The sequence below is a fragment of the Cnephaeus nilssonii genome (genome assembly GCF_951640355.1).
Source record: "Cnephaeus nilssonii genome assembly, chromosome: 12".
Classification (NCBI taxonomy): Eukaryota; Metazoa; Chordata; class Mammalia; order Chiroptera; family Vespertilionidae; genus Cnephaeus; species Cnephaeus nilssonii.
Genome location: NC_137083.1, coordinates 40,700,294 through 40,726,696, shown reverse-complemented (window position 1 = coordinate 40,726,696; position 26,403 = coordinate 40,700,294). Strand labels below are relative to the sequence as shown.

At 40.1% G+C, this 26,403-nt stretch overlaps 2 protein-coding genes and 1 pseudogene across 4 annotated transcripts in view; 2 read left to right on the top strand and 1 right to left on the bottom strand.

Annotated features, from left to right (window-relative positions):
- The first annotated feature begins 1,488 nt into the window (after positions 1-1,488).
- LOC307108461 (eukaryotic translation initiation factor 2A-like) lies at positions 1,489-3,598 on the top strand (annotated as a pseudogene). Its single transcript has 3 exons — positions 1,489-2,072; positions 2,291-2,965; positions 3,224-3,598. The product of its transcript is annotated as a eukaryotic translation initiation factor 2A-like (transcript).
- A 3,740-nt stretch (positions 3,599-7,338) lies between these two features.
- On the top strand, positions 7,339-12,934 carry EFCAB10 (EF-hand calcium binding domain 10). Its single transcript, XM_079785526.1, has 4 exons — positions 7,339-7,462; positions 10,962-11,126; positions 11,231-11,318; positions 12,887-12,934. Exons 1-4 carry the CDS (start codon positions 7,357-7,359, stop codon positions 12,921-12,923), a joined length of 396 nt encoding a protein of 131 aa, XP_079641652.1. The 5' UTR covers positions 7,339-7,356; the 3' UTR covers positions 12,924-12,934.
- Positions 12,372-26,403, bottom strand: part of RINT1 (RAD50 interactor 1) — a 33,139-nt gene continuing 19,107 nt past the window's right edge. For both annotated transcript variants that reach the window (XM_079785524.1, XM_079785525.1), the window contains 6 exons: positions 26,071-26,212; positions 24,184-24,379; positions 17,240-17,454; positions 14,518-14,698; positions 14,326-14,444; positions 12,372-13,254 (listed from right to left, as the gene is read on the bottom strand). In XM_079785524.1, the coding sequence (XP_079641650.1) occupies positions 13,062-13,254; positions 14,326-14,444; positions 14,518-14,698; positions 17,240-17,454; positions 24,184-24,379; positions 26,071-26,212 (1,046 nt within the window). In that variant the 3' untranslated portion in view covers positions 12,372-13,061. The remainder of the gene's footprint in view (positions 13,255-14,325; positions 14,445-14,517; positions 14,699-17,239; positions 17,455-24,183; positions 24,380-26,070; positions 26,213-26,403) is intronic.

Genomic DNA, 26,403 nt, shown 5'->3' with positions numbered 1-26,403 from the left:
CATGGGTAGAAAATAGGAAAGTGGGGGTTGAAGTCTCACATGAAGTTGTTGGACCCCTCAGAGCTCCCTTCACCTCCCACATACAGACAAGTGGCTACTCATCCACACCCCACCCCTCAGCAAGGGACTGAAGGGTTATTTTTTGGGGAGAATCAATGGAACACTGAGATTCTGAATTCAAGGTTACCAGGCCCAGCAGAGAAAGTTCCCTTGGGGTGAGGTGGGGGTGGGATGAGGCACAAGGTGGTCTCTTTTCATCATAAACTGTAGAATATTAATTTGTCACAATATCATGCTGTTTTGATATTTGAATGATTTAGAGTATAATATCAATGTTCATAATTAATGACGAAATATATGGAAGTCATTAGGTGAGCTCATGTTAGTATTTACCAGAATACAGTGCAATGCAATGTTCGGCTCGTGGCATGACAGCTTAAAAAGTCTGGATACAGCCCTAGCTGGTTTGCTTAGTGGATAGAGCGTTTGGCCTTCGGACTAAAGGGTCCTGGGTTCCCTTCCAGTCAAGGGTATGTACCTCAGGTGCAGGCTCAATTCCCGGCCAGGCCTGGTCCCGGGTGTGTGCAGGAGGTAACCAATTGATGTGTCTCTCTCACATCAATGTTTTTCTCTGTCTCTCCCCCATCCCTTCCACTCTCTCTAAAAAAAAAAAAAATCAATGGAAAAATATCCTTGGGTGAGGATTAACAAAACAAAAAGACACCACAAAAGTCTGGATACAGAACCAGAAAAAAACTGAAAGTGATCAAATATATGTGATTACAGTGAATGATTGTGAAATGTACTTCCTGAAAGCAGATAAAATGGAATTACTTTAGAAGCAATCCTTCTTCATAGGAGGACTTGCCCAACAGAGATTTGGTGCTGGTAAAACTTGGTGTGGATTATCAAATGGATTGCATTGACATGCAGGGGCTTTTTCATCCCAAACCAGGTATTTCATGTTTCCTTGGACTTCAAATTTATCTTTAGAGTGGATGTCAAAAATAATTATGTTGAGTGAGACACTAGACAAAAAAAAAAAAATGTACCTGCTCTCTGGTTCCATTTATATAAAATCCTAGAAAATGTAAACTAAGCTATCGTTAGAGATCTTAGGTCAGTAGTTGCCTGGTGATAGTGGCAGGGATGGGAGGCAGAGTTAAGGAGGGGTGAGTAGGAGGAACTAGAAAGGGACACAGGGAAACATTTGGGTGCAGTGATGGTTATATGGATACATACTTACAACAAGAGTTGACCTTGCACCCTTGCTGGTTTGGCTCAGTGTATAGATTGTCGGCCTGAAGACTGAAGGGTCCCAGATTTGATTCCGGTCAAGGGCACATGCCCTGGTTGTGGGCTTGATCCTCAGTAGGGGGCATGCAGGAGGCAGCCAATCAATGATTCTCATCATTGATGTTTCTCTCTCTCCCTTCCTCTCTGAAATTATTTTTTAAAAAAAGAGTTCACCTTGCTTGCTGGGACAAGATGGTGCCATCCACGCCGATCCTAACAGTCCGAGGATCAGAAGGACTGTACCTGCACAGTGTTCCCAAGATAAAGTGGGGAAAATTGCAAAGTCTATACCTTTACTAAGAGTGAGACCTTGTTTGCCTAGGGCAATGGAGAAAAAATAAATATCACCCATGTCACTAACAAGGGACTACAGTGCTCCCCTCCCTACAACTTTATGATGTGAAAACTGGGACGTGTTTGAAGTCTATCATCCAGAAAAATGTGCAGAACTGGTGTCCATCCTGGTCGAAGATGAAACTATTTGTGCCTGAAATGTTAAGGATGAAGTTCACTTCTTTGAAAATACCAATTTCAATACAATTGCAAATAAATTGCATTTGCAAAAAAATTAATCATTTTGTATTGTCACCTGAACCCCAACCATACAAGGTGACTGTTTATGTCCCAGGTAGTAAGGGTTCACCTTCATTTGTTAAATTATATCATTATCCCAACTTCAATGGACCAGCGTTAGCTAATAAAAGTTTCTTTAAGGCCAGTAAAGTTAAAATGCCAGAGAATAAAAACATTACTGCTGCCCTAACTGGTTTGGCTCAGTGGATAGAGTGTCGGCCTGCAGACTCAAGGGTCCCAGGTTCGATTCTGGTCCAGGGCATGTACCTTGCTTGCGGGCACTTATACAGTTGGGAGTGTGCAGGAGACAGCTGATCGATGGTTCTCTCTCATCAGTGTTTCTAACTCTCTATCCCTCTTCCTTCCTCTCTGTAAAAAATCAATAAAATATATATATTTTTTAAATAAATAAAAATGTTACTGCTGTGTTGGTAATAGCTAGTACAGATGTTGATAAGACAGAAGCTTCCTACTGTGGGGAACAAACCCTGCATGATACTGCAACAAACGGAGAAAGTGCTGTAGTGCAAGTACCAAAAATGGCCCATTTACGATGGAGTGTGGAATTCTAAGTCTGCTGAGTTTTGTGCTGTTTATGGTTTTATGCCTGCCAAAGCGACAACTTTCAACTTGAAATGTGATCCTGTGTCTGACTTTGGAACTGGTCCTCATAACGCAGCCTACTAAGGCCCTCACGGACATATATTAGTACTCGCCAGAAGTGGAAATCTGAGTGGACAAATAGAAGTGTGGGATGTTAAAAGCTACAAACATTTCTAAACCGGTGGCCTCTGAGTCTATATATTTTGCTTGGTGCCCAGACGATGAGCATGTTTTAACAGCTACATGTGCTCCCGGGTTACGCGTTAATCATGGGTACAGACTTGGCATTATACTGACTCTGTCTTGCAAAGTATGTGTGCCATCCAATGTGGAATTATGGCAGGTTTCTTGGCAGCCATTTTTAGATGGACTATTTCCAGCAAAAACAGTCACTTTCCAAGCAGTTCCAAGTGACGTACCCAGTGAAGAAGCTAAAGCTGCACCAGCTTATAGACCCCCAGCTTTAAGAGATAAACCAGCCCTAGCCGATTTGGCTCAGTGGATAGAGCATCAGCCTGCGGACTGAAGGGTCCCAGGTTTGATTCCGGCCAAGTTTGATTCCAGCCCAGGTTTGATTCAACCCAAGGGCACATGCCTGGGTTGCAGGCTCGATCCCCAGTGGGGGGCGTGCAGGAGGCAGCCTATCAATGATTTTCTCTCATCATTGATGTTTCTATCTCTCTCTCCCTTCCTCTCTAAAATCAATAAAAATATTTTTTTAAAAAGAGATAAACCAATCACCAATTCCTAGCTACATGAGAAGGAACCACCGCAGAATATGAAACCACAACTGGGAAATAAGCCATTATCCAAAACAGCTCTTAAAAATCAAAGGAAACATGAAGCTAAGAAAGCCGAAAAGCAGGAAGCAAGAAGTGACAAGAGTCTAGATCTGGCACCTACTCCTGCCCCACGGAGCTCAACACGAAATACTATCTCCCAGCCAACTTCTGGATACCCTGAAGTAGACAAAAAAATCCAGAACCTAAAGAAGAAACTGAAAGCAAGCGAACAACTGAAAGAACAAGCAGCAACTGGGAAACAGCTGGAAAAAAATCAGTTGAAGAAAATTCAAAAAGAGAAAGCCCTTCTCCAGGAGCTGGAAGATTTGGAAATGGGTATTTGAAGATTCACAGAAAGCAAGTTGGTTACCAGAGATCAGTAAAAACATAGCCTCTATTAAGTTCACTGGTGTATACAGAATATTCATGTGTCCACATGTAACATCTGTAATTTTAACCATTTTTCCAAGATTCTACATATGTGTGAAGTTATTTAATAATGCCTATTAAATTTATTTTTCCATCCTGCTTCCTATTTCATGTTAACATGAATATGAATTTTCTAGCTAAGTTTAACAGATTGAAGGACAAATGTCATTTTTTTTAGTAGGGGACAGTATTTATCATATAAGTGAATAAAATCCTTTCTTTAAAAATTGTTATAATATGTTCTTTTTTTATTAATTTTATTGAGGTGACATCCTATATAATAAAGAGCTAATATGCTAATTAGACCAAACAGCAGAACTACTGTCCAGACATCCTTCCAGACAACCATCCGGATGACCTTCCAGACGAAGCCGGGGCTGCAAGGGTCAGATGGGGCTGCAAGGGGCTGCAGGGGCCTGCGGGGGCTGCGAGGGCCAGCCGAGGCTGTGAGGGGCTGTGAGGGCCAAGCCCCTTGCACGAATTTCGTGCATTGGGCCTCTAGTTGGTTAATAAAATTATACAAGTTTCAGGTGTACAATTCTACAACACATCCACTGTATATTGTATTGTGTGTTTGCCACCCCACGTCAGTCTCCTTGATCACCATTTATCCCACTTTAAATTTTAAAATAAGAGTATACCTGCCCTAGCCAGTTTGGCTCAGTGTATAGAGTGTCAGCCTGCGGACCAAAGGGTCCCAGGTTCAATTCCAGTCAAGGGCATGTACCTCGGTTGCAGGCTCCTTCCCAGCCAGGCCCTAGTCAGGGCGCATACAGGAGGCAACCAATCTATGTGTTTCTCTCACATCGATATTTCTCTGTCTTTCCCTCTCTCTGAAAAGCAATGGAGAAAATATTCTCGAGTAAGGATTAAAAAAATAAAATAAATAAGAGTACACCTTAAATAGGTACAGTTTATTAAATGTTAATAAAACTGTTCAAAACAACAACATCAACCATAAAACTCCCAATATTCAGGCTCTATCGCAAGAGATTCAATTTCGTGGCCTGGAATGGGGCCAAAGCCGGTGCTTCTTGCCTTCAGGTGGTTCACAGGTGTGTTCCTGGTGAGAACCACTGCATGAACGCCTTTTCCTGGAGTTACTCTCCCAAACCACTGAAAGGATTCGCGATGATAAGAAGATGGACAGCAAAGAGTTGGAGAAGGGAGAAGTGTTATAAGGATTTATTAAGCCCAAACTGGCTTACGAGATGGCTTCAGCAGCGAAGAGCTGGCTCCACTAGGTGGCATCTGGACACTTCTCTTCAGCATGATCTCCAGAGGAAATGGAGATTTAGGGCCCTGGCTGCCTGCGGGATGTCATGAAAGGGAGTGCTGAGAGCAGACAAAGGTACCCAGGCTTGTAGGAATGAAAACTATCAGTGACTTGGGAAGATGTCAGCAGGGTCCAATGTGCTCTCCTGGGTCTGACTTTATAGGCAGAGTGAATTCGATCGTTGCAATTTCTGTGTCGTTTGAGGTTCAAAGGTCAGAGCTGCTGATTCAGGACCGAGTACCTCCTGGAGAGTAAGTACAGGAAGTTCTCAAGGAGAAGACCACAGGTCTTGAGCCTGCACCACTGAGCAGAAATCGCTGTCTCCAGGTCGCCAGCACGCAGCCTCCTCTCCCTTGAGGACCGGTCCTTACGTTTTTGACTTTGCTTCTCCTAAGCCACTCAGCCACAGGACACCATGACCAGCCCCCTCTGTTTGCTGTGACTCAGGTCGTCCTCTGCTGCTTTCTGCAGCCATTACCCCCCTGCAGGGGCCCCTCTCCATTTTAGTCCCCCTGCCAGTCTGGCTTCTGCTGTGCTGAGCCAGTCATGTTCCTAAGTGATCACACATATTTCGTCGGCCCTTTAAGGGTCAAGCATTTAGGTGGTCATGATTTAAAAGGGGGACACTTTATATAGGTTTGCTGTTTGTGCTTCGTATCAGGGAACATAAAGCAAGTCCCCAAAGGATGGACCAAAACACACCGAGGAGTAACAGCCCACATCAATAGTTTTTCAATTCTCCCCAGAACCATCAGGAACCAGAGGCCCAAGTGGGCCCTCAGGTCCGCAGGCCCTGGAGCAATGCATCTGCTTTGTCAGCTTAGTTCTGTCACGGCTCCCAGTCTCCATTAATTCTGGCACCAGGATCGCTCAGGCTGCCGGCCATGGCTCTGTGAGGAGGCAGAGCTTCAGTACCTTAGATAATGGGCCCCTGTGAACCCAGCGTAGTGCTGGCTTCCACCTGCTCCACATGTGGGGATGCCACTTACGATTTCTTTCTTTTTTAAAAATATGTTTGCACTGATTTGAGAGAGAGAGGAAGGGAGAGAAAGAGAGAGGAATATCAATCGGTTACCTCCAAACCTGCAACCTGGGTATGTGCCCTGACTGGGAATGAAAACAGCAACCTTTGTGTGCAAGGGGTGATACTCAACCAACTGAGCCACACCGGCCAGGGCTCCTTATACTTTCTTTAAAGGATACTGCTGCTGGAAGTTTACAAAGCACTCTCCTACGTTCTTCTGAAATATTCTCCTTACAAACCTAAGCCGTGGTGCAGATTGGGGCTCACAGTTTTCGAGTCACTTGAGAGAATGAGCTCCTTCCCTCCACAGAACACCTCCTCCAGACTTTGAAGACAGAGCATCTCCCAGATGCTCAGGGCACCCCCAGAATTACACACGTTCCTTCTGTTATTAGTTCCTCCTGTGTTATTAGCACACGAGGTCTCATTCATTGGATCAACAAGTGTTACCGGAAAGGTGACCTGGCCCTAAGCAGTGTGTGGGTTCTTGATACCGTGCAGGAAAACATTCACAAGTCCAGGTGATTTTTTTAGAGGACGTTTATTAAAGCTGAGGAGAGTAAAACAAGAAAGGACTGGGCGATTGCGCCTAGGGTGGGCTCACTAAGAAGTCAGAAAGGGCTTTCCCGGGGAGGAACTGCTGCTGCCCATTGCTGCCCTGATTGCAGGTCTTGTGGGGGGTCCCTGAGAGTTTAGGAGATGCATGCCTGTGAGGGGTGAGGGGAGGGGAAAGGCACAGGCACACTCCGGGGTGGGAGAGCTTTCTGGGTCCTCCTCCTGAAAGCTTTTAAGGGTGGAGACCTTAGGGGAGGTCTCAATAGGATAGTCATCAGTTCCAGGTGGGTCCTTTCAGGGTCCTGGTCTCCACTGATAGCTCGGTGGGGCAGGGGGGTCTTTGGTCAGTGCAGCTACTCCTGAGGTCAGCCCAGGTATAACTTGTCCGGGTTACTGCTTTCCTGGGCCTGGACCTGAAATACAACTGAGGCCTAGAAGTTATCTCCAGGGAGGTGACCTTCTGTATCTGGCTATAAATGGCTATCTGTCTCAGTTGCCCTATTCCCCTTGCCAAGGAATTTTCCTAGCTTCTGACTAACCTGCCTCACAAGCACAGGAAAAGACCATCAAGCCCCGCCGTAAGCCCCTATTAGGATGGGGAAGGGGCAGGAAGGCGGGGGGCGGCGCCTGCAAGAGGCCCAGCACCAGACAGTCTCCCTCAGGAAGCCCCGCGCCCCCACACTCCCCAGGCTTCCCCTCCGGAGCCGAGAAAAGCTTCCATTGAGGTCACCGCCTAGGCCAGGCTCTCAGGGCGGAAGAGGAGGAGTCCAATTGCCGCAAAGCCGCCCCGTCGCCTAGCAACGGCCTGACGCGGAGGGATGGAGGAACACAGCAGGGAGCTCCAGGCCAGGAAATATTTGGAAAAACATCGGATTATGGAGTTGCTGAACCATCTCACCAGTAACCTGCTCTTTTACCAGCCAAGTAAGGGTCTTGCCTACCACTCGGCTTTCTGTCCCACCCGTCTCCCCACCAGCAGCGGTTCCCAGAAACTCACGGTGTAGCCTTTCTTCTAGCCGGGCGCCCCCGCGACGCTCCACCTAACCCACCGCCACCTTCTGCCTCCGTTATCGGAGCCCTTGTGCTGCCAGTTAAGGCTGTGGCCTTCAGTTAGACTAATACTTACTGACCGGCCCCTTTGTGGCCTTCAATTAGACAAATACTGGCCGGCCCCTTTGTGCCTGCCACCAGCCAGGATGCCGCGGGGCTCGGCCAGGTGGAGGGCTCACCTGCCATTGCTATGTGACGGGGCCAAAGCCTGAACCTCAGTCTCCTCTTCTGGAAAAGGGGGGTAGTAGTACCGATCTCGGGGAAACGTGGGGAAGACTAAATACTAAACGAATTACTACCCCTATGTCTCGCAAGGATCAGGTGTTTCCAATGTGACCCCGACCTCAAAGAGTTTTTAAATCTGGTAAGAGAGCTACACAATTGCTAGGGCAAGATGGAACGGTGTTTTGGAGGAGAACTCTTTTCCTGACATTTTTACACCCCTTAAAAAACTTGAAACATTTCTTAATTTTTGTGCGGTGATTTCAAACTTATGTTAAGGTGAAAGTTATGTTGATGTCCTTTTACCCAAATGCAAAATTGTAACTTGCCGGCCTCCCTCCCCAAGAAGTGTCCAAACAGGTCAAAATGATCCACCTCTCCGTTTAAGGAAATGGAAATACCAAACATTCCAACTTTGCCCCACCCAACCAATATGATCATGTTTAGGGTCATCAAGCGCTCTCTAGTTGTTTTAAATCGATAAAACAATAGAAACTCTGCAACAAATAAAAATAAATAGTGAAAAAAAAGTACAAAGGAATGCATTCTTTTACATTTTTTATTTATTGATGAGAGAGAGAAAGGAAGGGTGAGAGAGAAACATTGATTGCCTCGGGTATAGGCCCCAACCCCCACACCCCCACAACCTAGGTATGGGCCTGACCCATGGAACCAGTGACCTTTTGGTGCACTGGAGGACACTCAACCAACTAAGCCACCGAGCCAGGGCTCTTCCTTAATCTTTAATTGTTCCTTTAAAAAAAAAAAAAAACACCGCATCATATTCTTGTGTGTTTGTTTTTCCCTTAGCTTTTGAGCATTTGATTTTACATTTGATTACTTTGACATTAGGTTTTATTCTGTCTGTCCTATTTCTGTTTCCCCTGGGCTTTGTTTTTCTGTTTACTTGTTTTAGTTTCTGTATTTCATGTTGGAGACTTTCTTCAAATGTCACATGATCCTTTTTCTATCCATTTATATTAAAGTGTGAGGCACCAAAAAGATGGTAGGAAGATCTCTGTGTATAGGCATGATGGTATACTAAAGGGCTCCACTGTAAGTTACATTCATCAAATGTTAAAAATAAAATTGAGCCCTGACCGGTTTGGCTCAGTATATAGAGCGTCAGCCTGCGGACTGAAGAGTCCCAGGTTCGATTCCAGTCAAGGGCATGTACCTTGGCAGCTGACTGATGTTTCTAACTCTTTATCCCTCTCCCTTCCTCTCTGTAAAAAATCAATAAGACATATTTTTTAAAATAAATTAATTAAAATAAAATAGAGCCCTGGCGGGTGGTTAAGTTGGTTGGAGCATTCTCCTGTACACCAAAATGTTGTGGTTCCATTCCCGGTCAGGACACTTACCGAGGTTTTGGGTTCAATTTTTGGTCGGGCACATTTGGGAGGCGACCAATGGATGTTTCTCTCTTACGTCGATGTTTCTTTCTCTCTCCCCATTCCTGTCTCTCTAAAAATTAATAAAAACATATCCTTGGGTGAGGATTAAAAAAAGAAAAAAAGGAATACACTTTTTTAAAAAAGCACTGGGCCCTGGCCAAGTAGCTCAGTTGAGCATCATCCCCATAGGCCAGTGATGGGCAACCTTTTGAGCTTGGTGTGTCAAACTTCGCCAAAAAACTGAGCATAACTCGGGTAGTGTGTCACTTTGAGGAAAAAAACTAACTCCAAGACTCTAGTCACAAATGTTTCATCCTCAGGAGCAGCAAATGTTTCATCCTCGGCATGCGGCCGCGTGTCATCAGAAATGGCTATGCGTGTCAGTGCTGACACACGTGTCATAGGTTCGCCATCACTGCCATAGGCCAAGGTTGCAGGCTCGATCCCCAGTCAAGGCATATATACAAGAAGTAAAAAAAAAAAAAAAAGAAGAAGAATAACTAGCCCAGCTGGTGTGCTCAGTGGTTGATCTTCGACCTATGAACCAGGAGGTTACAGTTCAATTCCAGTCAGGGCACATGCCCGGGTTGCAGGCTCCATCCCCAGTAGAGAGGCAGCCGATCAATGATTCTTTCTCATCATTGATGTTTCTCTCTACCTCTTCCTTCCTCTCTGAAGTCAATAGAAATATTTTTTTAAAAAGAGACCTTATCTTTTAGAGATATACATTCAAATACTTATTAATGAAATATAATCGCTGTGATTTACTTCAAAATAACATAGGAAGAGGGGAACTGAATGAGATTATGGTCAAATAAGACTGGGCACAAATTGTAACAGTTGAACTTGCTGATGGGTTCATTATACTTTTCTACTTTTATTTTACTTATTTATCCTCACCAGAGGGAGAGGTAGATACTGAAACATAGATGTGAGAGAGACACATTGATTGGTTTCCTCCCGCACGTGCACCCACCGGGGCCAGGGATCTAGCCTACAACCAAGGTACATGCCCTTGACCAGAATCGAACCCGGGACCCTTCAGTCCATGGGCCCATGCTCTAACCACTGAGCACACCCGCTGGGGCTACTTTTCTTTTATATGTGTATGAAATTTTCAATGATGACGTAAGTTTTTAAGAAGAATTTTATATAACTATATATATGTGCATGTGTATACATATGTATATATGTAAAGCCTACGATTGCAATATAATGATGGAGCAGTGGATGTGGCCTTAGTCATCTAAGCTGCTCCACCTTAACTTCTTCTGGCTTCTTTTCATCATAACTGACCTGCATTATTTCTAGAAAGTGGATCTATTTATCCAAAATACTGCTTTTTTTTTTACAAATGAACATTTATGCCTCCTAATTGGAAGAGTCTTTATTTTTATTGTATCCCTTTTTTCAGCTGGCCACCTTCTTTCCTGCATCATGCTCTTTCAATATTCTTAGTTTTCAACTCTGTCTGCATATTAGAATCACCTGAAGAGCTTTTTGGGAAGAAAAAAAAAAAAGCCCAGGTCTGGTCTCCTGACTTTTTTATTCAATAATCTGTGGCAGAGCACAGATTACTGGTATATAATTAAGTTTTCAGTATCTTGTCTTTCTCACAAGCTAGGTCTCTATCCCCAGTGCACAGTATAGTACCTTGAACCATTTAACAACTTAATTGTTAAATGACTGTATCCATTTGTGACATATTTTAATTTCCTATCAGAAAGAATTGGAACTTTTTTTTTTCTTTACAGGTAAACCAAGGGAGTACTTAATATCTCTACTGGAACGACTGAGAATTGCTAAAATAACAGGTGTGGCTTTTCCTTTTTTTATGGATCACACTAACGTTGTGTCTATGTTTGAGATGATGGACTCTGCACGTAGAGGCAGCATAACATTTGTGCAGTACAAAGGAGGTCAGTGTCTAATGCAAATTGAGGTAATAGTAGTCATTCCATAACTTTCTCTAGCCGAAAATGATTCACTTTGTAAATTTTCCTTCTGATTCTGACTTTTACAGCCCTAGAGAACCTGGGTCTGTCAACTGAAGATGAAGATTTAAAAGATGATGGACATGGAATAACTTTGGATAAATTCAAGCACGAAGTGTAAGTTCATTTTCCAATGAGTAATATTTAAAGAATATGGTTTTGAAGTACAACTAATATCTTTTAAAACATGTTCCTAACTTTATTATTATTTTTTTTTAATTTTTAAATTGATTCTTAGAGAGAGGAAGGGCAAGGGAGAGAGACAGAAACATAAATGATCAGAGAGAACCATTGATCAGCTGCCCCCTGCACGCCCTCTTCCAGGGATGGAGCCTGCAACCCGGGCATGTGCCCTGACCATGAATCAAACCAGCAACCTTTCAGTGCACAGACAACACCCAACCAACTGAGCCACATCACACCAACCAGGGCCAGGTTCCTACCTTTTGATAGAAACTTTCAACTGACTAGCAAGTGAGGACAGAAGTCCCTGAGCTTGAGGAGAGGGGAGAAAGAAAACGCTGGAGTTAGGAAGTTTCAGAGGCAGCTTCATTTTCTTAATGGGAAACCCCAGCGATTCTCAAAGAATGAGATAGAAAAGCCCCATTTGCTAGAAGGACTAACAGAAAAGCTATGAGTGCAATACACTAGTTGGAAACTCTCAGTATAAAATACAGGGTTGTAGAATTTCTCTCAAAATATTTCCTCAAAATTATTTATCACAAAGTAAGTGTTTATCAACAGTATAGTTTGCATGCCAGACTATTTTAAATTTGAAGTATTACAATATAAAAAGTATTAAGTAAATGCTAAATCAGAAAAAAAAACCCATTGGAATAAAATTTGGTAGTTGTAGAAAGACTAGTCTAACTCAGTTTATTTAAAAGTTTTACTCGCTGAGCATTTTTTTTAAATATATATTTTATTGATTTTTCACAGAGAGGAAGGGAGAGGGATAGAGAGCTAGAAACATCGATGAGAGAGAAATATCGACCAGCTGCCTCCTGCACGCCCCCTACCGGGGATGTGCCTGCAACCAATGTACATGCCCTCGACCGGAATCGAACCCGGGACCTTCCAGTCCACAGACCGACACTCTATCCACTGAGCCAAACCGGTTTTGGCCTCACTGAGCATTTATTAAGAAGAAATCATTAACATAGTCAAAGGCCAAGGCAAAGTTAGAAAGTTTAATATTCCCATCTCATCATTAGTTATATAAGTATTAAACAAAAATTCTTTAATTACATGCCCTACCCCTGGGAAGATTAAAGCACAGTGCTCTGGCCTGAAATGTTTCACCCAAAAGAAAAGGTTGCCCACAGACATGTGGACTAAAACAAGGAAGTATTTAAATGGAAGGACATTTGTGGTAAATGAGAGCAATCCTATTTTAGTCACTATCTCTTAATGTGTTTTCTTATAGGAAATACAGTGAATTTCCAAACTAGATACAGGAACCTCAATTACAAACATGCGTTCTAAAGTGATTTTTTAAAAATTTATTTGCTGTGTTTGATTATCCACAGTAGTCTCCCTTAGTTAACATAGGAAATTGAAATTTGGTTATAATTTATTATGTCTGCACTTGTATTTTATTTACCACATATTCAGCATGTATTATCTGTAAATGGAAGTACTCTGAGTTTCCATGGCTTCTGAGTTTTCTGTTTTTGTTTTCTTAGGAACAAAAGAGTTCAGGAAATATGGTCAGCATTTTAATAACACTGTAAGTCAAAGATAATAAATGATTCTATAAAGTTTTCAGTTATCCAGATTCATTAATTCGGAACTTCATCATTTAACTTAATCCAGTTGGCTTCCTCTTTGTTCAAAAATGGGGAAGGAGGGGAAAATGTATTATTTTCCAGTGTTAGGCCAGTTTGTCCTCAAATTAAGTAGAATCTCAACATCTTGTGGAGCGAGTTTGTAAATTCCAATTTCATTTAATGCTGCTGTGGCAGGAGGCTGCTCAGAAGTTGACTGCAGGACATCTTTCAGAAGTAGTGCAGAACCAATGTTCAAGTTCAAAATAATACAGGCTTCTTTTACACTGTTTAAAAAAGCAGGAAGGAAATGAGATTTCCATTATCTTTATCATCCACATTATTCTATAACAATTTCATTTTGAGAAAAGAAAGAGCTTTCCTGCACTGCTAGCCATGTGCCCTCAATAAAAACTATGTATGGATTTATTATTTGGTTCTTTTAACATATTAGGACTATGTATGTGTGCAGAGTTTATATTTCATCAGGTTACTATAAGGTAATAGAATCACTGTTTTCAATAGTATCCATTACATCCCAAAATACAATATTTGATATTAACATTCTATTAAATGTAGCTAAGACTCTAGGTAGATTAGGATATGGGAAAAGAGAAAATTAAGAGATGAAATGAAAGCAGTAGAAAGGTAGACTACTAAAACAAAACAAAAAATAGAAACAGAAATAGAAAGCTTACTGAAATGAGCAAAATTAACCTTTCATTTTATAAAAAAAGAATATTTTATAATCTCAGAAAGACTCAAACAATTCAAATTTTACATCAATAATTTCTAAAAATACTTCTAAGAATTCTTCCTATAATTATATACTTAGAACCAAAATTAATGTCAAATGTTTAAGAAGAAGAATTTTTTTCAAGCCTGGCCTGTTATTAGATACTAAACATATTTTTAATTTCTTATATTTATCAACTATGGCAGAACTGCCCTTGTTTTCATTTTCTATTTATTTCTCCAGTAATAAGCAAATCAGAGAATTAAAGCAAATGCTAGAAAATAAAGCCCAACATATAATTTATATCCAGTTCTGGTGAACTTTTTGGGGTCATGGTCAAATGTAGGGTGGGCAAAAGTAGGTTCACAGTTGTGAGTATGTGAACCAGATAGTTTATTCTTGTATTCGTATTATTATTTCTTAATTATTGTATTATTTTCCACATGAACAACTATAAACCTACTTTTGCCCCTGTATTATTCTGATACACAATGAACATTTAAAATTTTTAACTGATGCTATATACATTTAACATCATCGGAACCCTAAAGTTGTTAAAAAAGGAATTAACCTCCTCTCAGGATTTGATACATCAAAATCAATTGTTAAAAACTGAGCTTACTGTTTAAAGTAATTTTCTGGTCTCTTGCAATAGTGGGAGAACAAAGGGAAAAGATTCCGAGTCATATCAAACTGCAGCTGAGCTGCTCCTCCTTCATTGAAGTGATTAGCAAGAATGATCTGAAACAAAGAATAATTCATATCACAGTTGCCTTCATCATCATAGCCCCAAAATAGTCTACTCCTTACTTACTTCTTGGTAGATGTGTATATCCAGCTTCTCTACGAGCATTTGCCAGAAAGTTTTAAACAAAGAGAAGCAAAGCTGCTGTTCCAACTGAAGTAAACGGTCTCGTAACGTAAGCAGGAGGGGGCAAGCCGAGCTGGACAGGGACATGACTGCCTGCTCAGACTGAGAGGGCAAGGACAACCACCTGGGAAAACAAGAACAGCACTGCCTGTAGCACGTTAGTTTTTACCATAAACATTTCAATCACTTTGTGTTTTTAAAAGTTTAACCAATTTTAAATTTGGGGAAGTGCACTGTCCTGAGGCATCTATATATATAAAAGGCTAATATGCTAAGTGTCCGACCATCTGACTGGTCGCTATGACGCACACTGACCACTAAGGGGCAGACGCTCAACGCAGGAGTTACTGTGATGTGCACTGGCCATTTACAAGGAAACGGCACTGCGGACCTGGCGCCCACAAAGCAACACTCGGCTTCCCCCAAGTGGGACAGGCCCCACCACCACCCTGGAGCAACAGCCCGCCAAATCGCAGCCGATGCTGCTGAAAACCCCATGGCGCAAAAATGTGGCCCACAGCCCAGCCCAGCCCAGCAACGGTGGCTATGGGCACTGGGTAATGACATCATGTAGCAACACCTTGATTCCTCTCCCTAGCAACTAGCCTCCTAGGAATTTCTTCAGCCCAGGAACACGACTTGCTTTATAGCCAGGTGCAAACATTTACACTTAACCAAATGTCTGTGAAGCGTTTTCCTGTGCCTCATATCATTTGATCCTCACAGAAGTCCTAGAATAGGTAAATAGGAGACTCAGTTGAATCCTATTTTCTTTTCATTACCAGAAAATGGAGATTTAGGAAGCTTAGAAACTTGACCTGACTGAAAAGAAGTTGGAAACGGGGGACCTCGAAAATGACTTCAGGTTTTCTCACTGCTCAGAATATAGTCAAACACTGCTGCAGTTACATATTTTACCCTTTGTTCTCCCTGCATGATCTACAATAATAATCTGCTTCATGTTGATATTTACTGCTGTGTTGCTGACAATTACCTGAAAGAGAAGTTGGGGTGCTTCACTGGGCTGGAAAAAGTTTAGCTAAATCAGAAAGCAGGTCTAATTAAGCAAGTTTATTCTATATTAGAGGCCCAGTGCACGAAATTCATGCATGGGTAGGGTCCCTAGGCCTGGCTGGCGATCAGAGTAAATCGGGGCCTTCCGGCTACTGGCCGGGGCCTTCCTCCCCTTCCCCTGGCTGCTGGCCAGGGCCTTCCTTCGTTCCATGCTGCCCCCTGGTGGTCAGTACATGTCATAGTGAATGGTCGAACTCCTGGTTGATCGAACTCTAGAGGGGACAATTTGCATATTAGCCTTTTATTATATAGGATATATACAAAAGGCTAAGTTGACTCATGCATGTGTGATACATATAAAGCTCTCACTGACGCCAATTGCACATGTGTGTTTCGATCTGTCATTGTCGATAGTGAATTTGGTTGACACTTCTATTATTGAGAAAGGGCGAATAGCGATATTAAAATATTTCTTCTATTTAATTTCCTTTCAATGTGCACGAATTCATGCACCAGGCCACTAGTTTTAAATAAGAAAAGATGTACAACATTTAAAACTCTCTCAGAAAAATAAATATACTTATACTTTAGCTCTCAATTAAATATTCTTTATTTAATGAAGATGATAGATTAAATTTTTTTAAATCCCCAAATAGGACTTACTGAAATAATTTTAAGACAGTTAAAATGTAAAACATATTAGCATTTAAGATAACAGCTAATTTTATGCTCTAGTTTTTAGCAAAACAGGGACTAACACTTCCAAGTTGGTTGGGACTGTGCTAGGACAAAAAGGTATTGCTGCTGTCAAGGAGCTCAGTCTGGTGGAGGTAACAGGTGTCCACAGGGAGTTATGGCAGGAGAATGAACTGGACAATGCAAGCATGCACAGAGGACTGCAGCAGCCCCTTACTTTGAAAATGGGTGACAGGCTAGGCCATTCAACTCATTTCATACATCAGCTGTCTGTATTTATGGACACATCTGAAGGTTAAATTATGATCAGTTTATTCTGATTAAGAATGAATATATTTTAGCCCAGCCAGTGTAGCTCAGTGGTTGAGCGTTGACCTATGAACTAGGACAGTGATGGCGAACCTATGACACGCGTGTCAGCACTGACACGTGTAGCCATTTCTGATGACACGCGGCCGCATGCCGAGGATGAAACATTTGCTGCTCCTGAGGATGAAACATTTGCGACTAGAGTCTTGGAGTTAGTTTTTTCCTCAAAGTGACACACTACCCGAGTTATGCTCAGTTTTTTGGCGAAGTTTGACACACCAAGCTCAAAAGGTTGCCCATCACTGAACTAGGAGGTCACAGTTCAAATCCCAGTCAGGCAGGGCACATGCCCGGGTTGCGGGCTCGATCCCAGTGTGGGGCGTGCAGGAGGCAGCCGATCAATGATTCTCTGTCATCATTGATGTTTCTATCCCTCTCCCTTCCTCTTTGAAATCAACAAAAATAAGTAAATTAGAATAAATATAGACAGAAACAGTTAACTAAGCTTGGTGTGCAAAAGGCTATTTAGATATCTTGGAAATCTGTACTATTTAGATATCTTGGAAATCTGACGGTATATATCATCTTTTAACTTTTACCAAACTGGAGTTGAGAGGTGACTTATAAGAAAATACAGAGGACTTACCTTTCTTTTCTATACAACTTTGCAGCATCTTTAACTTCTCTAAAAACATGGTCTACTTGACGGGTCAACATGTCATGTTTTAAACGCTCTAACAGGTTAATCATGTCATCAAAGACAGAGCTCTCCATAGAGGCTAGTTGTCCCAGCTGCAGTTTACTGAGAGTGTTATTCTCTGCAAAGACCTCCAATGCCGCCTGTTGAAGTTGTAGAAAGAACTGAAAGCAAAAATATGTTAACACATTTATTAAGATACTTTAACAGCGTGGAATAGAACTCATATATAATTCAGTCATTTAAAGTATACAGTTCAGTGGCTTTTATTATATCCAGAGTTGCACGTCTCTTACAATTTTAGAACATTTTCATTACTCCAAAAGAAACACCACACTCTTAGACATCCTCCTCCATCCCCTCCACACACTTACTCCCTATGGGTTTGCCTATTCTGGACATTTCATATAAATGGAATCATACAAATTGTGGTTCTTTGTGACTAGCTCCTTTCAGTTAGCATGTTTTCATGATTCATCCATGTTGTTACATGTATTAGCATTTTATTTGTATTGCTAAGTAATATTCCATTATACAGATATACCACATTTTTATGGACATTGGATTGTTTCCACTTTTTGTCTATTATGAATAATGCTGTTATGAACATTTGTGTGGACATCTGTTTTCACTCCTCTTAGGTATATACCTAAGAGTGCAATTGCTGGATCCTATGTTAATTCTATTTTTAACAGTTTGAGAAACTGCCAAACTGTTTTCCACAACAATTGCACCATCTTATTTTCCCATCAACTGTGTGAGGATTCAAATTTCTCCACAACTGTGCCAACAACTGTTATTACGTCTTTTTTGTCATAGTCCTCCTAGTTTGTATGAAGTGGTATACCATGGTGGTTTTGATTTGCATTTCCCTGATGGCTACCATACTTCCTTAAGTACTCATTTTCTCTAGACAAACTTAAAGTTGTAGTAACCTAGCATATATAAGAGTTAAGAAACTTAAAATGTCATTTTTACAGTGGTATTTTAGGTAGAGTTAGTGTTACTTTTTCTGCCCTATAGGGAAACAGTGCTGTGGATATTAACATAAGACTAAAAAGAACCTAATGTCCATTAATAGGGGTTGGAGATGGCCACACTTAATAGTTATTCAGTGACGGATATGTGAGAGGCCACCTTGGTATTTCTGCTGAAACTATCTGGAAAGAGGCACTATCTTTTTGAGATTGCTGATGGACCAAGTGGGCCTGGGCCACAGTCACACTTACCAGTGTGTCTGAGTATGAAGCCAGAAAACAACTTCAGAGCAGCCATGCCTATCCTCTGAGTAACACAAATCCCTTACTTCCTCATTCCCCCCACTTCCCACTGAGGCCTATGCATCGGGTTTCTGTCACCTATCCCTGAAAACTTCCTAATTCTGAATGGCTGGACATGTCAGGCTTGGCACAACCTGGGAATGGACAGACAGTTACTAGTGGAGAATCTGAATGAGTGGAAGGTCAACTCTTGTCCACTTTTCCTTTTTATTTTTCTAAGTTTGTAATACAAGAGTTTTAATTATTTACTTATTTTGTTAATCTTCACTGGAGGATATTTTTCCAGAGAGTAGTAGGGAGGGGGAAGGAAAAGAGAGAGAGAGAGAGATGTGAGATGCCTCCCACACAAGCCCCAACAGGGGCCAGGGATTAAACCTGCAACCTAGGTACATGCCCTTGACGCTCTAACCACTGAGCACACCAGCCAGGGCTAATGATTGTTATTTAAAGCATTCAGAGGCTAAAGAACTATGAAGGTGATAAAGGGACTTTTGATAAAGACTACTTTTTATATTTCACAAACAGAATTTGTACCATAGTAACATACTAAGACAGAATTCATAATATGAAGAATCAACTCTAAAACTTGGTTATTTCTGTTGACAGAAGGACAGTTAATTCAGCGTCAGAAAGAAATTTTCAGTGTCAGGTAATTTTCTAAGAATAAGGATGATGGCCAATTCATCTTTGATAAAGGCTACAGTGCTGAATAGTTAGTGATGTTCCACAAATATTTCATTGAAGTTAAAAAATCTGTCCCTGAATGAGTTTCTTTTTAAAACATCTGGCACAAGAATCAAGAATGACAATTTGTTTCATACTATTGAAAACACTTAACAGAAAATGGAGCAGTGTGGGGGCTGAATGAATCAAGTACTTACTAAAATTAGGAACATGATACAAAAAAGTATACAATGAATGAATGTATTCTGATTAGGTGACTTTATAAAGATAAATGCATTGATCATTATTACACTCTACACTGTATTTTGAAATGATTATTTGAAATTATAATTGTGAAATATTTTGTCTTATTTTCCTTGCTCAACAAAATATTATGTACACAGATTTCGCTAATATTTTTGTAGAAAAAAAAGTTTTTAAATAATTATTGTTACAGCCAGAGGCCAGACTAAAATAAATTATGATTGTGTTTATCAGATTTTTATTATGTTTACATCTGTAATTAGTATATTTATTTTTGTTTCCTATTTATTTTGGTTTATTACCCTGTATTTAAGATAAAGACTACCTTTCATATTTCACAGTAAATTTTTGTCTATGTTTTAGCAGTACATCATAATTTTATATATAACACAATATGTAATACATTACCAGTATACTATAATTTTTTGTCATAAATTCATAATTTAAGATACATTCTTGTCATGTTTTTTAGATTTCCTCCCTAACCCAAGTATTAAATATTCCTAAGTGTCTATGTTTGGCTATATGTCATTTCTGCTCTTACTTTTTGTTTTATTGCATTAAGATTAGATTTGACAATGTACAGAAATTTTTAATTAATTTACCTTGTCCATTTTTGTGACTCATGTGGACACATTCAAAAATTACATTTTCCTTAGTATACTGTGAACTTGTCACCAATTCTCAGTTAATCTAATTATTTAACTGTGATATTTCAATCCCCACCTTATCTATTATATTTTTTAAAGTGGTACTTTTAAGTCTTTAGTTAAAATTACTTTTTCCACCTTACTGAAAAACCACACCCAGATGTTTTAGCTCTCTCTCTCTTTTTTCTTTTTGGCTAAAACTTGAAGCATATTCCCCTATTGTTCTTTTACGCCCCCCCCCCCCCCCCAAATAGTAAACAGCTTTATTTATTTATTTCCCCCTTTATTTTTTTTTCTTTGATTTCCTCTTTGGTCCATTGGTAGTTTAGTAGCATGTTATTTATAGTCTCCATATTTGTGTTTTTTCCAGTTTTCTTCCTGTAGTTGATTTCTAGTTTCATACCACTGTGGTTGGAAAAGATGCTTGATATGATTTCAATCTTCTTGAATTTACTGAGACTTGTTTTGTGGCCTAACATGTGGTCTATGTTAGAAAACGTTCCATGCGCATTTGAAAAAAAATGTATATTCTGCAGTTTTTAGATGAAATGTTCTATAGGTGTCTATTAAGTTAATCCGGTGTAATGTGATAGTTAAGGCCATCGTTTCCTTATTAATTTTCTATCTGGATGACCTATCCACTGGTGTGAGATATTAAAATCCCCAACTATTATTGTATTACTCTTGATTTCTCCCTCTTTGCCCATTAACAATTGCTTTATAAAGTTAGGTGCTCCTATGTTAGTTGTGTAGATATTTACAATTGTTATGTCCTCTTCTTGGATTGACCCCTTTATAATTGCTATCTCCTTGTCTTTTTAAAACATTTTTGTTTTAAAGTCTATTTTGTCTGATATGAGTATTTCTATGCCAGCTTTCTTTTCATTTCTATTCGCATGAAATATCTTTTTTCATCCCTTCACTTTCAGTCTGCATGTGTCTTTCAATTAGAAGTGTCTCTTGTTAGATGGGTCTTGTTTTTTTAATTAATCTTTTTTTTTTAATATATTTTATTGATTTTTTACAGAGAGGAAGGGAGAGGGATAGAGAGTTAGAAACATCGATGAGAGAGAAACATCGATCAGCTGCCTCTTGCACACCCCCTACTGGGGATGTGCCCGCAACCCAGGTACATGCCCTTGACCGGAATCGAACCTGGGACCCTTCAGTCTGCAGGCTGACGCTCTATCCACTGAGCCAAACCAGTCAGGGCTTTTTAATTAATCTTATAGGTGGATCATGTTTTCAAATCCACAGAGCCACCCTGTGTCTTTTTATTGTAGCATTTAATCCATTCATATTTAAAGTAATTATTGGTAAGTATTGCCATTTTGTTCATTATTTTTTGGTTGTTATATAGTTCTCCTCTGTTCCTTTCTTCTCTTGATCTCTTCCCTTGTGGTTTGCTGTTTTTCTTTAGTATTTTGTTTGGATTCCTTTCTCTTTGTTCTTTGCATATTTGTAGGTTTGTAGCTGTAGTTACCATGAGGTGTGTGTATGTATGTGTATATATATATATATATAAAAGTAAGCCGAAACCGTTTGGCTCAGTGGATAGAGCGTCGGCCTGCGGACTCAAGGGTCCCAGGTTCGATTCTGGTCAAGGGCATGTACCTTGGTTGCGAGCACATCCCCAGTAGGGGGTGTGCAAGAGGCAGCTGATCGATGTTTCTCTCTCATCGATGTTTCTAACTCTCTATCCCTCTCTCCTCCTCTCTGTAAAAAATCAATAAAATATATTTTAAAAAAAAGTAAAAAATATATATATTTCTATTTTCATTTCATGATATAATTATATAATACTTTATAATGTATCTTCATATTCATTACTAGAGGCCCGGTGCACGAAATTCGTGCACGGAGGGGGGGCTGTCCCTCAGCCCAGCCTGTACCCTCTCCAATCTGGGACCCCTCGAGGGATGTCCGACTGCCCATTTAGGCCCAATCCCACTGAGATCGGGCCTAAATGGGCAGTTGGTTATCCCTCTCACAATCCAGGACTGCTGGCTCCCAACTGCTTGCCTGCCTGCCTTCCTGATTGCCCCTAACCGCTTCTGCCTGCCAGCCTGATCACCCCCTAACCACTCCGCTGCCAGCCTGATTGATGCCTAATTGCTCCCCAGCCAGCCTGTTTGCCCCCAACTTCCCTCCTCTGCCGGCCCGGTCACCCTAACTGCCCTCCCCTGCAGGGTTATCGCCTCCAACTTCCCTCCCTTGCAGGCCGGGTGCCTCCCAACTGCCCTCCCCTGCTGGCCATCTTATGGTGGCCATCTTGTGTCCACATGGGGGCAGGATCTTTGACCACATGGGGGCAGACATATTGTGTGTTGGAGTGGTGGTCAATCTGCATATTACTCTTTTATTAGATAGGATAGAGGCCTGGTGCAGGAGTGGGGGCCAGCTGGTTTGTCCTGAAGGGTGTCCCAGATAAGGGTGGGGGTTCCCTTGGGGCATGGGGCAGCCTGAGCAAGGGGCCTGTGGTGGTTTGCAGGCCAGCCATACCCCCTGGCGACCCAAGCGGAGGCACTGGTATCTGGAATTTATTTACCTTCTACAATTGAAACTTTGTAGCCTGGAGCGGAGCCAAGCCTCCTGCATGCTCCACCGGCAGCCATTTCTGTTTGAGTTAATTCACCTTCTATAATTGAAACTTTGTAGCTTGAGTGGAGGCTTAGGCCTGTCAAGGGCAGGCAGAAAGCTTGTTTCCCTCTGTTGCCTGGGAAACCTTGCTCTCAGTGGCTGTAGCCATCTTGGTTCGGTTTATTTGCATACTCGCCCTGATTGGCTGGTAGGCATGGCTTGGGTGTAGCGGAGGTATGGTCAATTTGCATATTTGTCTATTATTATTAGGTAGGATTCTCATTTTAGTTTTTTCACAAAAATATATTTATTTCACTGTCTTATGATCATCTTAATTCTCTGTTTAGGCTTCCTATTATGAAGCATATTTCATGGGACAAGCTGACAAAAACCCAAGCTGATTTTTGTATCACACAGATGATCTTAGAATAGCAATTCTTATCCCCAGGGTACCCTGTCTAAGAAGGAGTTCTTGGAGTCCCTCTGGATCATTTTAATGTCTAAAACAGCTATAGACATTAATCTATGTATGTTAAATTGGAAAGGCTACGTTTCTGGAAGTACATATTGGAAAATCTGGTTAACAAAACCCTAACACCCAATATATTCCTTGGATTAATAAAAAGAGTAAAAATAAATTACCAGTTAATAAATATATATTTAGGCAGACCAAATCTGTCAACACATGGAATCTACATGGAGAAAAGATGGGTAAGTAAAATTATTGGAGGTAAAAGGTCTTATAGTACTTGTTAATTGGAAATTAGTTAATTTTCTTGGATGTGATAATGGTATGGTGGTTATGTTTTTTTCAAAGGGAGTTCTTATCTTTTAGAGGTATATATATTGAAATATTTACCAAGAAACATGATATCTGAGATTTCCAAATAATCAAACATGGGGAATGGAGGTTTCATTTTGTTTAAAATGACACAAAGCTGGTATTAGAAGCTGGGTGATAGTCATATGCAGATTCATTTTATTGTTCTATTTACGCTTGTATATGTTTGAAAATAAAAAAAATTTTAATGTATGAAATAATTAAAAATTTAAAAATAGTTTATATTTTTGTGATTCTTCATAATTTGTCACATTTTGAGGCATTCAAGAAATATCACGTGTTATTATTTTATTTTCCTTAAAGTTCTGGATTTTATTGACTTTTCTGAGATGACAATTACCATACAAGTAATTCCCAAGTATAAAGTCTAAAGAGAACTATAAACAACTATTTCATGAAATGTTGGCTTTTTTTCCCAATGATGAAAATATCAGGATTATTTAACCATTTGAGAGTTGATTGAGAAAAATATGTGCTTTAATCACACCTTTTAAGTTTGGCCTAATTGTTTTTCTGCCTAATGTGTATTTTTGCTTGCTATAGAATCAACATTTCAAAAGGTAAAACTGTTCATACTACTAATGTATTATTTAATATAAAAGCACATTAACTTACAACATTGTCAGCCCAGTCTGCTAGTACTGTTGAGATATAGTTCACAGCATTAAGAATTGCACAGTATCGAAAGCCAAGGGAAGCTCTGGTCTCTTCTTTCATCACCTGAGTCAGTCGTATCCTAAAATCATCTACTAAGTCCTTCTGTAACTCCAGGAACTGCAGCTTTCTGGAAGCTGTGGGAAGATTTTTATACCTGTCTGTGGAGAAAGTTAAGACATATGAAGGTTCTTGGCACTGTATATGATATAGTTATAGGTTTCCCTACTGACATGCCTTGGTGCCTTTGTCAAAAATCAATTGACCATTCAAGTATGGATCTCTTTTTAAATTTTCTAAGGATGTGGGTTTCACAAGTCTATGTATTTGTCAAAACTCACTGAACTGTATACATAAAATCTATGCTTTTCACTGTATATAAATCATGCCTCAATTTTTTAAAGGATATATGAAATAATTACATACAAAAAGCATTCCATTTCTTCAACAAATAAATAACATTTTTTTTAAAGGAAGGAGGAACTAGGATAGCTTAAAATAGATACCTATGTTAAGGATTTATAGGTGAAATGGTAAGCTGTCTGAAGTGTTTTTTCAAATACTCCAGGAAAAAAAAGAGTTGGGGAGAAAAATATATAATAGAAAAGTGAGAATTTAAGAAAACCTTAATAACATATACCTCAGGGTTCACTATATTATGCTACATTGTGTATGTTTAAAAATTTCCCTTGGCCCTGGCTGGGTAGTTCAGTTGGTTAGAGCGTCATCCCAATATGCCAAAGTTGCAGGTTTGGTCCCCAGTAAGGGCACATACAAGAATGCATAAATAAGTGGAAACAATGTCTGTCTGTCTGTCTGTCTGTCTGTCCCTCTCTCTCTCTCTCAAATCAACGAAGAAATACTTTTAAAACATTTTTCTTTAAAAAAAAAAAGAAAATTTCCGTAATAAAAAGTAAAGTTTTTCTTTAGCTCAGCCAGCGTGGCTCAGTGATTAAGTCTCGACCTATGAATCAAGAGGTCACAGTTCGATTCCTGGTCAGGGCACATGCCCAAGTTGCAGGCTCCGATCCCCAGAGAGGGGCGTGCAGGAGGCAGCCAATTAATGATTCTCATCATTGATGTTTCTGTTTCTCCTTCTCTCTCAAAAATCAATAAGAATGTATTTAAAAAAAAAAAAAAAGACAATGGGGAAAAAAGAGGACATATGTAATACTTTCAACAATAAAGAATTATTTCTTTTTAAAAGCATGAGTTTTTCTAAAATTTTTATGTTTGTGATTTCATATTTTTCTTAAGTTGCAGATATGGAATTATTTACTGACTAGGCTGGAATAACACTTTTTCGGGTTACACATAAAGGCCCAAGAAATGGACAAGACAGAGAGGATGGAGGTAGTGAGAACGCGGTGGCACCTGCAGAACCAGAGGCCTGTAGGAAGCCATGCAGACGCTGCAGACCAACCAGGTTAGAGGCTGCTAGGCCAACCTCGGGCCAGAATATTCTTGCACTATTGGAAGAGTTTCTATTACTACTCTAACCCCTAAAGTTACTTTATTTTACTTTCTGCAATCTTTGGAATATTTAAAATTTTGATCAATCACAAACTAAATGGCAAGAGAATTCAGGTAGTAAAATCAATTCCCATTTGTTTTTTATGTAACAATTCATGAACTTCCCCTCATATATACCAATGTTTAAGATCTTTCTTAAATTATTAAAAATATGAAACCTAGAATATTATGCCAGAGTTCTGCCAAAATAGAAACTGAATTTGAAGATCTTATAATAACTACTATGTAATATTAATTTTGTTGAACTACTTGAAAAAAGTATCATGGGAAGAGTTAGTACTTTTAAGACAAAGTTTTATCTTAAAAGACTTATACTTGCCAGTTATAACTAAGAGTAGCGTCATAAAAGTTTCTGCACAGTCTGGAACTTTCATCTCGTCCACATCAGTGATATCCTTATATTGGGATATCCAGGCAGCTTCTGATGAAAGCATTGAGTCCATTTTTTGAAGAGCAACTGATAATGCAAAGAAAGGATTATGTCAAGTAGTTACAGTCATTTCTAATTTTTCAGCACACAATTTTTTAGGAATGATGACTTTTTTTTCCTTTTTTTATTGTTTAAAGTATTACAAATAGTAGTACATATGTCTCCCTTTTTTCCCCAATGATGACTTTTCTATAAAAAAATAAATCAACAGCCTCTTA

Excerpts from the sequence above, each read along its gene's own strand:
- EFCAB10 (XM_079785526.1), top strand. The coding sequence starts at position 7,357 with ATGGAGGAACACAGCAGGGAGCTCCAGGCCAGGAAATATTTGGAAAAA. Across the intron at positions 7,463-10,961 it reads CCTGCTCTTTTACCAGCCAA|GTAAACCAAGGGAGTACTTA; the intron begins GTAAGGGTCTTG and ends TTTTCTTTACAG. Across the intron at positions 11,319-12,886 it reads GATAAATTCAAGCACGAAGT|GAACAAAAGAGTTCAGGAAA; the intron begins GTAAGTTCATTT and ends TTGTTTTCTTAG.